This window comes from Canis lupus, chromosome 26 (genome assembly GCF_011100685.1).
Source record: "Canis lupus familiaris isolate Mischka breed German Shepherd chromosome 26, alternate assembly UU_Cfam_GSD_1.0, whole genome shotgun sequence".
Classification (NCBI taxonomy): Eukaryota; Metazoa; Chordata; class Mammalia; order Carnivora; family Canidae; genus Canis; species Canis lupus.
This window is the reverse complement of record NC_049247.1, coordinates 28,004,364-28,016,892: the sequence shown is the minus strand read 5'-3', so window position 1 is coordinate 28,016,892 and position 12,529 is coordinate 28,004,364. Positions and strand designations below refer to the sequence as shown.

Genomic DNA, 12,529 nt, shown 5'->3' with positions numbered 1-12,529 from the left:
GCTCCCCTCTCTGTGCCCCGATGTCCCTCCTTATAAACAAACAGGTGAGAGGATATGTAGAGTCTCGAGGACCCTAGGAAAGACGGACCACGCTGACCTGGCATATTACAGGCTTTGCCTCTCCAGAATGGCAGCTGGAAGTGATGCCAGACCCTCACCCCTTTTCCTGACGTTGTTGAAGGAAGGTTACTTGCTAGCCCACAGCTCTGATCACAGCTTCTGGGAGTGTCCATGACACTGCCTTACTCCCTCTAGTCAGTACTGCTAGCTTTGCCCTCCCAGGGGAGAGAGGGAATGGTCACAAAATGGCCCACATGAGGGCAGCCCGGGTGGCTCAGTGGTTTAATGTTGCCTTCAGTCCAGGGCCTGATCCTGGAGACCTGGGATCGAGTCCCGCGTCGGGCTCCCCGCGTGGAGCCTGCTTCTCCCTCTGCCTGTGTCTCTGCCTCTCTCTCTCTCTCTGTGTGTCTCTCATGAATAAATAAATAAAAATATTTAAAAAAAGAAAAAAGGCCTGCATGAAACTGCTCTTCTTCCCAGCAACCCCAAGGGGCTTACTAACATGTGTCCCCACCTGGTCATGGGGAGATGGAGGATGTGTGCCTGACGGCTCTTGCCTGGGGGGCAGCCTGGCCTCTCCTGCAGCTTCTATCCCCATCTGAGATCACATGGTCATCATTCAAGGGGGAAATAGCTTGGTCAAGACTGGCAGGCACCTCAGAACACCCAGGGATAGAGAATGTCCTAGGTACCCATGGTGACCAGGACCCACCCAGTGTGGTCTGGGTCCTTCCCACAGCAGCACAGGCAAGGGAGTTCCTGGCGTCTGTGGACTCCCTACCTTCCCCTGGGGGCAGTGTGCCCAGAGCAGACCTGCAACCCAGGAGTTCACCGAGCCACCTTGATGCTATGGAGTCCTTAAGGGTCCTCCTGATTGTTCCACAGCCCAAAGAGCTCAAGCTCGGTAGAGGTTGATGAACAGGGATTCCCCGCCAGCCCGGCTGGTTGGGATTGCGTACCTCTGGCCTCGAGACCAGCATGCTGTCTGTGGGTGCCAGAAAGTGACAGTTGACTTTCACGAAACCAAAAAGAAAGAATGAAAGAAGAGAGTCTCACTGTACTGGCAGGGAAACCAGAGAGTCAAAGCTGAGTCTGTCTCCAAAGCAGTGGAGGGCCCCACCCCAGGCCTCCAAGCACCTAACCAGAGGGCTTCCGGAAGAAGGCTACACAGCCCTTTGCCAACCAAATTCTCATCTTACTACCTCACACCCATTAGGACAACCACAACCATTATCACCTCCCCTCCCCGCCCCCCCGCAGAAAACAAATGCTAGCAAGAAGGTGGAGAAACCGCACCTCCTGTGTGCTGTTGGGGGGGGGGGGGGTTGTGTGATATAAACTGGTGTGGCCAGTTTACCTATATGGAAAACAATACGGAGGTTCCTCAAAAAATTAAAAACAGAGCTACCACAGGATCTAGCAATTCTACTTCTGGGTATTTGCCCAAAAGAACTGAAAACCAGGGTCTCAAAGAGACGCTTGTACACCTGTGTTCACAGCAGCATTACTCTTAATAGGTAAACTGTGGAAGCAGCCCAGGTGTCTCCCAACCGATGAACGCATTACCAAAACACGGTAGATGCGTACAATGTAGTTTTATTCAGGCTTAAGAAGGGAATCATTCTGCAGGGTGCTATAGCATGAAGGAATCTTGGGCACGTTATGCTCAGTGAAATGAGCCTGTCACGAAAAGACATACGCCGTGTGAGTCCACTTCCATGAGGTAGAGCAGCCCGATGAACAAAGAGAAAGTACAGTGGTGGGTGCCAGGGGCTGAGGGCACTGTTTAATAGGTGCAGACTTTCAGATTTACATGATAAAAAGTGAGGGGGACCAATGGTGCTGATGGCCACACAACAAGGTGAATGCTGTTCAGACCACTTGACGTACAGTTCAAAATGGTTAAGAAGGCAAATTTTATGTTACATGTATTTGAACGCAATAGAAAAAAAAATTCCCATCTTATCCAGACGTTCCCTGACACCTGCTCTGGGCCAGGTGGTGTGCTCGGAATTGGCGAGCCCACCTCTGGCAAGGACAGATGTGTGAGACAGGTCTATGGGCTCCCTCGGGGGGCCCAAGGAGAGCAGGTGTTGGGATCTGGACAGACTCCAGGACAGATAAGCCTCTGAGCGTGGCTGAAAGGTAAGGGCAGAACTCCAAGTCAGTGTAGACAGGATTTGAGAGCAGGAGCCTAGTGGTGGTGGGCAGCCAAGCTGCATGGGGTCTGGGGCACAGGGAGGGCAGATCAGCCTCCTGGAGCAGCCTTGTCCCAAGTTCAGGACTCAGGCTGAACTTGGACGGGAAAGAGCCCCATCTGTACCAATCATGCTTGCAAAGCAGGAAGCAAGAGAGTGCACTGAGAAAGGCAAGGTAGGTAAAAGAGTGTCATCTGAGGACTCAGGAAGCCTTCAAACCGGTACCTGTGTGGGCCTGAGCAAGTAATTTCACCTCTTTGGACCTCAGTTTCCTAATCTGTAAAATAGTGAAATCAGGTATTTGGGTAAAAAGCTGCACAAGGGGGGAGTTTAGGTAGCTCAGTTGGTTAAGTATCTGCCTTGGGCTCAGGTCATGATCTCAGGGTCCTAGGTTTGGGATCTCCGCTCAGTGAATCTGCTCCCCACCCAGGGAGTCTGCTTCTCTCTCTCCCTCGGCCCCTCCCCACCACTTGTGCATGCTCTCTTTCTCTCATTCACAAATAAATAAATAAATAAAACCTTTAAAAACAAACAAACAAACAAACAAAACGCTGCACAAGGCAAGTATGTGTATGTGTCACACCTGGGCTTCCTCTCCCATCCTTACATTTCAGAATGGGAAGCCTGCCCAGCGCCAGGGTCTTTAGAAATCAGAAAAGCATAATTAAGAAGCAGTCCCACAGAGAAGGCACCAGCCCAACAGTGGAGCGACTGCAGTGAAAAGATACGCTTCTGGCACCTCCTACCAACAATGGATAAAAGCAACTTTCTCTCTGTTTTTCAACCTGGAGGGGACATCAGCAGAAACAAGCCAAGCAAAAGAGGGAAGGTATTTGTCCTGTTCCAAAGAGGAGATGACAACAGGACTGTTAATGACAATGCAACCTCAAGGGTAAGACTCTGGTCAAATGGATGGAGTCCTCAGGAGCACCCTTTCTAGTGAAAAGGAGCCAGTGCACTGTGAGCAGCGCAAGGAGAGCAGCCCAGATGCTGTCCCCCTCCTCTGCCCCGCAGCACCACCGCTGGGGCGGCCACTGGTCCTGCTGGTAGGACAGGGGTGGTGCTCTCAGCCTCCACATGTGCTGCCTACGTCCTGCACGCTCAGGTGACAGTTCCATGATCTCACTGCTCAAAGCCTCCAGGGGGCCGTCTCCAGGCCAGCAAGTACCAGATAGGGAACTGAAAAAGGCGTTTTTAGTGACTTCAGCTATCGGTTGCTCCTGATTGCACCTACTCGTCACTTACGCCTGCGAGAGCAGATGTGCTTCAGGGTGCCTTCAGGAAGTGGACAGTAGGCCAGAGCCAAGCCCAAGCCCTCCTTCATAGCCGGGCCCTTCCCCCTTGGGACTCACCACTTTGGTGGACTCCAGGGCTCCTGAGGCCAGTGTGTCCCGGCTGCCCCTGCCTTTGCTGCCAAGGTGGGGTGAGGAGGAGGGCGAGTCATCGATGTAGGGCAGCCCGTCCTGGTGCCGGCGCTGCTCCTCAGCCCGGTCCGCAGCACAGCCATACCCAGGTGGCGTTCCAAACGACGCATCTGTGTGTGTAGAGAAGCAGCTGTGTTAGAGACAGTGAGGGGGGCCACACCCCACATGTCCCAGCAGGCACTGGCTGATGATGTCAGGCATCCAGGGGTGTTGAACAAGGACTTCAGGTAAGCTGACCTCACCTTCACAACCAGCTAAGTGAAGACCACAGGGCAGATGGGGCTGAAACAGTGGCACACTCCCCAGACTATATGAGACTGGGCTTTCAGGACACTGTCTGGGGCACATAGTACTTGTATCAGGAGTGGGCCTGAGCAGCTACAGAAAGATGGAGCCCAAAGGCTAGCATCTTGCTATCAGGGACGGTCCTTCTGCACCTGTCCATGGGGATCTGACGGGGTGAGGAGCACAGATCATGCCAGTCCAAGCACAAGCCCCGGCCCCTGTGAGCAGTGCCCCAGGCCAGCCAGTCCCAACCCAGGGAAAGGGCGCTGGAGAGCCTTCTCCTTACTCCACCTTTTGCCTTGGCTGACTCTTCCCATCTGGTCCACCAAAATCCCAGACCACCAATCTGAGTATCCCTGTGAGGACAGAGTGTCTTACCCTTTAGCCGGCTCCCTGCTGCTCAGGGCTATCGAGTTATAGAGAATAATACCTCCATCCTAAAGGTACCTGAAGACAGTCACCCCTTTCTCCCTAGCTAAATCACAAAGCCCACTCTCCTTTGCCTGTCTTTCTGTAGCTCTGTTTTCAGAACTGTTCTAATCCAGTGGATCTTCACCAAGACTTTAACCCACAAGGGCCTGGCCCATTCCAAACCTCATGTGAGTGTGACTTAACTCCTTCAAGGGCTCCTTCACAACCCATGGGCTTTTTGAGAGGTCATCTTGATTGGGTTACGTTGCCTTCCCCATGACTCACTGGCAACCAGCCCTGTCCAACGTCACCACCACAGTGTTGGACCCCTGCAGTGTTTATTTACCAGTTTACAACAACTTCCACCACTAAGCACCCATAGCAACGAGGCCACTAGGCACAGGCTTCCAGAGTAGACCTGGCAATTCTAGAAGGGGACTGTTCTCAGTTCTTCCCACGTAGCAGCTGAGAGGATCTGTGGCTGGAGAGGCCAGGTGCTCGCCATATCGGCTATGATGGCTGCCAGTGCACCGTGAGACTCATCCACTACATCCCAGCTTCCTCACACACCTCTGCCTCTCCCACATTCTTCACCTCAGTGGGCCAGCAGGTGGCATGCCCTCTAACAGGTGTCCCTAGCCCTGGGTATGTATTAGTGCCAGCTTCAAAATCAACAGAGACCTATAGAATCAGACACTCAGGGAGGTCTGGGCCCTGGTGGTTGTACAGGCTTCCCAGGGGTTCCAGCAAGAAGCAGGGCTGAGACTGCTACATTAGCATAAGCTGGCATCTGGCACTGTGCTGGCTGTCTCCCTGACCCACACTGTGTCCCTGCTGCCTGTGTGCAGGCAGTGACCACAAAGGCCAGGTGGAGCCCTGCTGCTGTGTGTGTCCATAGGAGGGTCCCAGCAGAGGCTGGTTCTGGGATGAAAGTAGCAGACAGGGTGGGGGACCCTGAGAGCCGGGTGGGCTCCTACCCTGTGCCCTAACAACAAGCTGTACTGAGGTCCCCTGGTCTCCTTAATCCATGGGCTACTGTGGGGGCTCCTGGTGCCATCGCCATGTTGGTTAATGCTCAGCCCTGCTGGGGTTTGTACTGTCCTACCAGGATAGTCAGAGGCCAAGGTCAAGTTCTGTGTCCTCTGAAGAGTCTGCAAAGGTGCTCAATTAGCTCTTGCTTGGCATCCCTGAAGACAGATGGGGAGGGTTTAAATGTATTAAAAAGCACAGAACCCTGTTAAATACAGAACCCTAATCTCACACACTACCCCCAAAACAAGTCTGACTTCAGCTTCTGCTTCCTTTTGGGGTATCACAGACTTTTTTTCTTTAACCAAAATGAACACAGAGGACTTCTTGTCCATTCAACATCCATGATATGAACCCTGTATCACAGCAGCCTCTACTGAAAAATTGCTCTCAGTGGGAGCTGCTTCCAAAGGCAGTCCGGGTCCTGGACAGAAGGTTTTGGCTGCCAGATGCCTTCCTCATGGATAGTCTGAATGATCCCCCTGGGCTGGGGGTGGGGGTATCTTTACTTCTGCAACCCATGACATGTCCTCCAGGGGACAGGTGGGCTGATTCTAGAACCTGGGATGTGAATTTCCCAGAAGTGAGGCTCTGGTCCTGTCTAGGTTGCTATATACCTGTGAGAATCAGTGCAGGTCACTTAAGCGGTCTGTGTCTCAGTTTTCCTGACTTTATCATCAGGCGTGTGAACTAGACAACGGGTGGAGGCTTGGCTCTGCTTTAAGCCGTTACAGTCACTGTGCAGGTCAGCCAGCCATGCCCTGCCTACCTCCTGACCTCACCTCCTTTACAGCGTCTTAACTCTGCTCCCCACTCTTCCTCTGGGCCCAGCTTTTACATTAGCTCAGAACTTTCACTGTCCACACATCCTCTCTAGGAAACTATAAACTTTTTTTTTTGAAATAATAATGTTTTTAAGAAGTCAACAACATATTCATCATCTAGAAGAGCATCCTTAATCTGAGCACCAACACCAGATATCCCAGCCTGTGACTACACTGAGCTCACATTAAAGGTCAAATTAATACTGAGTGATGCCCCAAGTAAGAACTTTAGGGTCAAACTCAGGGTCCTAGGGCTTGCTCCAAATACTGCAAGATTCCACATCTGCAAAACAAAGTGCTAGCTTAGCAACATCCTGACAAAAAAAAACCAAAAAAACAAAAAACAAAAAAAACACAAAACCCTGTGCAAAACCAAGTGCCTGGCAAAAAGTTTGCTGGCCAGGGCCGTGTGGGGCTGCTGAGCCTGCTGTAGACACTTCCCACCCACCAGGTGAGACGGAGAAGCCAGGCTCCACAGCCAGACTCAATGGGGGTAATTAGGAGGATCAGGGCAACTCAAAGTCAGCTGTCTCCCACTCTGCACACATCTCTCTACACTGACGTCCGAGAAACCAATGCTTTTAAGTCTGGATTTCAGATAGCTGGTCATTCATTGCTGGGCTACTTTCCACCAGAGGCTTCAGCTCACTGTCCTGGCTAACCCAGAACCCCCAGCTTGCTCCTGCAAATGTGATAGGGCAAGGAGGAGAGCCCTCCTTTCCTCTTCCTCCATCTTAACTGACACATAGGGACCTATCTTCCTTTCACACTTTCACACTCCTGGGGTCCCCATACCTCCTCGAGCATATTGTCTATTCCTGGGAGGCTTTGGGAGCTGCCATTTCCCAAGAACCAGAGCAAAGTGAGAGAGGGGCCTTGCTGTCCTCTCTTCTGCCAGGAATATCCAGTGGGAAAACCTCTCTGGGGCTCATTCCCTCCAAGGACTGGGCACCTGGTGGCCGAGTTAACCCTGGTGCTTCCTGCAAAGTTCTACCCAAAGCTGAAAGCAAATACTGGTTTCAGAGGGGGTGGGCCTGTCATCCCACAGCTATGAGAGGCTCAGGGAAATGAGGGCTGATCCACACACAAAGCGGCAAACCAGCAGGGAAGAGGGCGGGGGCAGAGGGAGCAAGACCCACTCAGAGTTGGCAGGCAGCGGCCAGCTTAGCGTGGAAAACGGATGTGCACAATGAAATCCCAAACCTCCTCCTCTCCAGGCAAGTCGGCTTAGCAGCCACAATCCTGGCACTCTGCAAATCTAAAATCTAGTCTTTGATGCAAGGAAAAAAGGCAGCCACCCCCACACCTGCCAAGTGGGAGGACTAAATCCCTGTCAGCCCAGATCACATCCTCTTTCTCACACCTCAAGGACAACACTGGTTAAAAAAACAAAGCAAAACAAAAAAACTTTCAAAAAATTAAATGTAGAATTACTATGCGATCGAGCAATTCCACTTCTGGGTATGCATGTAAAAGAACTGAAAGCAGGGGTGCAAACAGATATTTGCATATCCATGCTCCTAGCAACATCATTCACAACAGCCAAACTGTGGAAGCAAATCAAACATCCACCGATGGGTGAATGGATAAGCCAAATGTGATATGGAAATACAACGGAATACTACTTGGCCTGAAAAAGTAAGACAATTCTGACACATGCTACAGCATGGATGACCCTCGAGGACATTATGCTAAGGGCAATAACCCTGTCACAAAATGACAAATTCACTGTGTGAGTCCACCTATACGACAGACCTGGAATAGATTCACGGAGATAGAGTTCGATAGTGGGGGCCAGGGGCTGGGGGAGGAGGGATGGGGAGTTGTTTTGTGGGTACAGAGCTTCAGTTTGGGAAGATGAAACAGTCCTGGAGAGAGGGATGGTGCTGCTGGCTGCACAACAGTGTGAACGTGCTTAACGCCCCCGAACAGTATACCTAAGAGTGATTAAAATGTCCCATTTGATGTTATATGTAACAAGTACCTACCACGCACACACACACACACACACACACACACACACACCCTCTGAGGTCCCTCCCAGACAGGGCAATGCTTGGGTAGCTGAGCCAGGGGAGGGGGTAGGGTGCAGGGGAGCGTCTCTCCATCCCCTTCATCGCCAACAGCCCCCTGCAACCATGTCTAAAATAAGCAGAGAACCAAAACTTCCAAGCAGTGTGCTCCCTGAGCTGATGGGCAGGGAGGGGGGGGGGGGGCGGCTGGGTGGTAGGTACCCAGGCTGCATCACAGGTTTCTGTGGGTTTAATAACAAAGGACAATAAAGGAAGGCCTTGCTCATGCTCTGTAAGCACAGCTTTCAAAGGAGCCCTGGTGTCTGTCACACTGCCAGACCAGTCAAACTGGCACAGCCACTGTTCCAGCAGCTATCCCTCTACTCTTACAGAGTTTACACATCATCTTTTCCAGGCCACTTCCCTGTCCACCCGCATCTTCCTGACCCAGACTGGACAAGATTCCTGCCAGCCCATAAGAATCTGGTAATCACAGGTCACACCCAGTGCCAGAGCCGGATCCCCTGGCATAATAGCACCACGAGGATCCACAGCCCTGAAGCGGCTGTCCTTCCTGCTCTCAGAGGGCACATGTCTGCCTTCAAAGCATTAAATGTCCTTAGCCCAGCCTCCGGCCTGCCAGCCTCTCCCCCACAGCCTGTCTTTCCACAGCCCAGCCTTGGATCAAACAGCTCCAGTAACTTCGATACTCCTTCCCTGTTTTCTCAGCTGTGAGCCAGGAAGTGTACATCTCACGACAAGGCCTCTCTCAGACCCTGCTGGGATTTCTGCCGCAAGGGCTCCCAGGAAATGTGTGCAGAACCAAGTTCAGATCACCAGCCATAGGTCTACTGGCTGCAGCCAACCAGGGGAGGCTCTGCTGGACCCAATGTACCTGGAGGGTCCTCAGATCCTGCTTCTGTGGCCCTGCTGCCGCCACAGGTGCAGGGCCCAGATCCCAGCTCCTGTCCCACCCTCTGACCAGTGCACCCCAAGATGAGAGCCTGAAGCAAAATCCTCAGGAGGAAGAAATGTTCTCAGCCCTCCCCTCCCAAAGCAGACATGGGAACAGCTGGAAAGGGCCAGGGGAGGGATTCTGATAAACACATAACAGGGTTGAGAGGAAAGAAGGGACCCCAGGAACTTGGGTAGGAGTGGGAGGAACTCAATCATGCATCAAGACTGAGGCAGGGTGGTCTCATATCCCTGTTTACACTGTCAGCAAAGGGCTGGGCTGTATTTATTTATTGAGGTAAAAGACATTCAAACACCATCTTCCTCCTGGTTGGCCAGCTGCGGTGGGTAGGTTTCAGCAGAGGCAGGTACTGAGTCCCCCCTCCACCTCATCCTATCTGGAGAAGCCCTGCTTTCCCCACTCCTGCCCTCTCCTTTCTGGACCCCACACCTCTCCTGGGCTGCAGGCATACAGCACAGTGCTAATGGTGTTGCAGGGCTGGTGACTTCCAGACAGGAGCTCACGTCCTTGGGGGTGTCCTGCCAGCTAGGCATCAGCCTCTGGGAGAGGCTCAGAAAACCCTGGCTAGGACACCCCCGGGTCTCACCAAAGGGCACACAGGTTCTACAGGTCCAAGCTAGCTCTGGACACCACGCTCATGCACAGCCTCGAGCCTTCCTCCCACCACCCGGTGCCCTGGGAACAGATTCTATCTGCAGGACTGGCCGCAGGTCTTGGGGCTCCGCTGACTTCTTTACTGTGATACTTCAGGAAAGTGTATTTCCCCAACCGTAGAAAAGCCTCGAATGTGCCCAAGCAAGCCAGTACTTTTGGAAAATACCTGCTCCCCTTTTCTCAAGCACTTCCTCTGGGTGAGGCATAGTGCTGATATCCTTGAATCCACCCTGACCCCTTAATGGGCAGCAACTTCGAAATGCTCATTTTTCAGACAAGAAAAGGAGTCTCCGAGAGAGGAACAGGTAGGTGGAGCCTGACTAGGCCCCAGGTCCACCCGTGTGACCTGCTTATCTGGTCACTTTCTGAAGACATTTCTAAAAGGCTGAGCTGATAACCATATGACTTAACAATTACTCTCCTAGATCTATAACCAAAAGAGGGTGGTGTTTAAAGCAAAAGTTGTACTGGGATAATTCAAGCTATGTTTGAGCAGCATTATTCACAAGGGCCAAAAGGTGGAACCACCCAAATGTCCATCAACTGATAAATGGATAAAGAAACTGTGGTGTTATCTCTACAGTGGAATATCACTCAGTCTTCAAAAAGAATGAAGTACTGAGACAGGCTGAACATGGATGAACCCCCAAAACAGGATGCCAAGTGAAGAAGGTAGTCATAAAAGACCACATGTTGTCTGATTCCATTTACATGAAATGTCCAGAAGAGACAAATCCAGAGACAGAAAGTAGATGCTTAATGAGTATGGGATTTCCTGCTGCAGTGATGATGGTGTTTGGGAACTAAATAGAAGTGGTAGTCACACAACACTGCGAATACACTAAATGATGAGTTGTTTGCTTTGAAATGTTTAGTTTTACATTGTTATTTCACCTCAAAAAAAAAAAGAAATTAAGAAAGAAAGAAGAAAGAAAGAAAGAAAGAAAGAAGAAAGAGAAAGAAAGAAAGAAAAAGAAAGAAAGAAAGAAAAAGAAAGAGAAAGAAAGAAAGAAGAAAAAAGAAAGAAAGAAAGAAAGAAGAAAGAAAAGAAAGAAAGAAAGAAAGAAAGAAAGAAAGAAAGAAAGAAAGAAAGAAAGAAAGAAAGAAAGAAATCTGTTTTCCTCTGTTAAAAGAAGGAATCTGGAACATTATACAGCTGTTTCCTGAAGACCAAGAACATCGTTCCTGACAGACGTCAGTACTGCCTGGCACCATAACCCCAGGTCACCCATAGGCAGTGAGAGGTTACTCTACATTCTAAGATATCTGGTTGGTTTGGGTGGTTTTTCCATTTTTTTCCTCTACCCTCAGGCTGGCAGCTGCCCCCTCTTGCATCTACACCAAGGAGGTCAAAATTTATAAACCAGATGCTCCCCATTTAGTTGGCCATTACACCCTGGTGAGAGGCCTGTTGTCAGAGCCTGTGGTTCTGCAGGGGAAGGGGGAGCACAGAGAATACCCTGGAATCTTGCAACCTTCCAGCCTTTATGCTGCCACCCCAACAATGACATCACCAGGCTAGTGTGGAAAGCCCCAGCTGCCCGGGTAGTGGGAGCCCATGGTCCAGACCAGCCTGTGGAACACAGAAGGCTCTGACACTAGTCAAGTCTCCCGACAGGACAGAAAATGTTGGTTGGGAAGGGCCTGGGCCTGCCCTGCTCATGGCCTGATGCCTCAGCTCTCCCGGCAGCTCTAGATGCCCTGAACAAAGCTAGGCTCTCTTGGAGGACACAGGCCGACTAATATAATAGCTCTTATGACTCTTCAGCTTGGGGTTTGGGTTCCAGCTGGTTGTAGACTGAATCACCACAAGGCCAACTCTGCGGGTGACTTTTAGCATTAAGATTGAATGTCCCCAGTGTGGGCAGACAAGGACTCCCTGATCAGCATCGAGAGAGTTGTTAAAAGATTTCCTTCTGTCTTCAAGGACCCACCTGTGCCTAAAGATGGAAAGATCACTTATGTTCTGGGCTGGGGCTGGAACCAGATGGCGCCAGGGTGGGGCAGGCAGAGGCTGGAACACGAACCAGCTGGGAAGCTGTAGCCCTCAGTCACTGGATGATGTTATTATTATTCTTTAGCACCACCTTCATTCTTCAACAGGTTCAGAAAGATCTCCTGGAGGCAGTTTGGCCTCAGACAATCAAGCTGATGTATTTATTCGGTACCCAACATTCACCCAAGATGTATGACATTTCTATTTCATGTTAGGCATGGCACCACAGACCCAGCCCCTGCCCCTGGGAGCCATCAGACTCTCAGGAGTCACATGACATGTGCATCACAGCAAAGCCACACATGGGGGGCAGCTAGGCCCTCAAGCAAGGCAGCAGAGACCATCTCCCCACGGAAGTGACCACTCCAAGACCCACTAGAGTAATAAGAGAGGCAGATACTGGCTCCCCACAGAATATGAAGGCGGGAAGGACACTACAGTGGGTTGAATGGTGGCCCCCAAAAGAGAAGTCTACATTCTAACAACTGAAATGTATGAAGGGAACTTATTTTGGTAAGAGTCCTTACAGATGTAATTTAGTTAAGAACTTTGAGATAAAATCACCCTGGATTACTCAATGGACCCTAAATCTAGTGACAAGTGTCCTTATGAGGACAGAAGAGAAGAAGGCTCTGTGAAGGTGGAGGCAGAAATTAAAAT

The 12,529-nt window shown here is 51.0% G+C and overlaps 1 protein-coding gene across 1 annotated transcript in view; it reads right to left on the bottom strand.

The window, feature by feature from the left end:
• The window catches only part of BCR (BCR activator of RhoGEF and GTPase), a 124,649-nt gene that overhangs the window by 58,221 nt on the left and 53,899 nt on the right, over positions 1 to 12,529 (bottom strand). Inside the window, exon 3 of the mRNA XM_038575788.1 lies at positions 3,611 to 3,792. Coding sequence (XP_038431716.1) covers positions 3,611 to 3,792 — 182 coding nt within the window. The remainder of the gene's footprint in view (positions 1 to 3,610; positions 3,793 to 12,529) is intronic.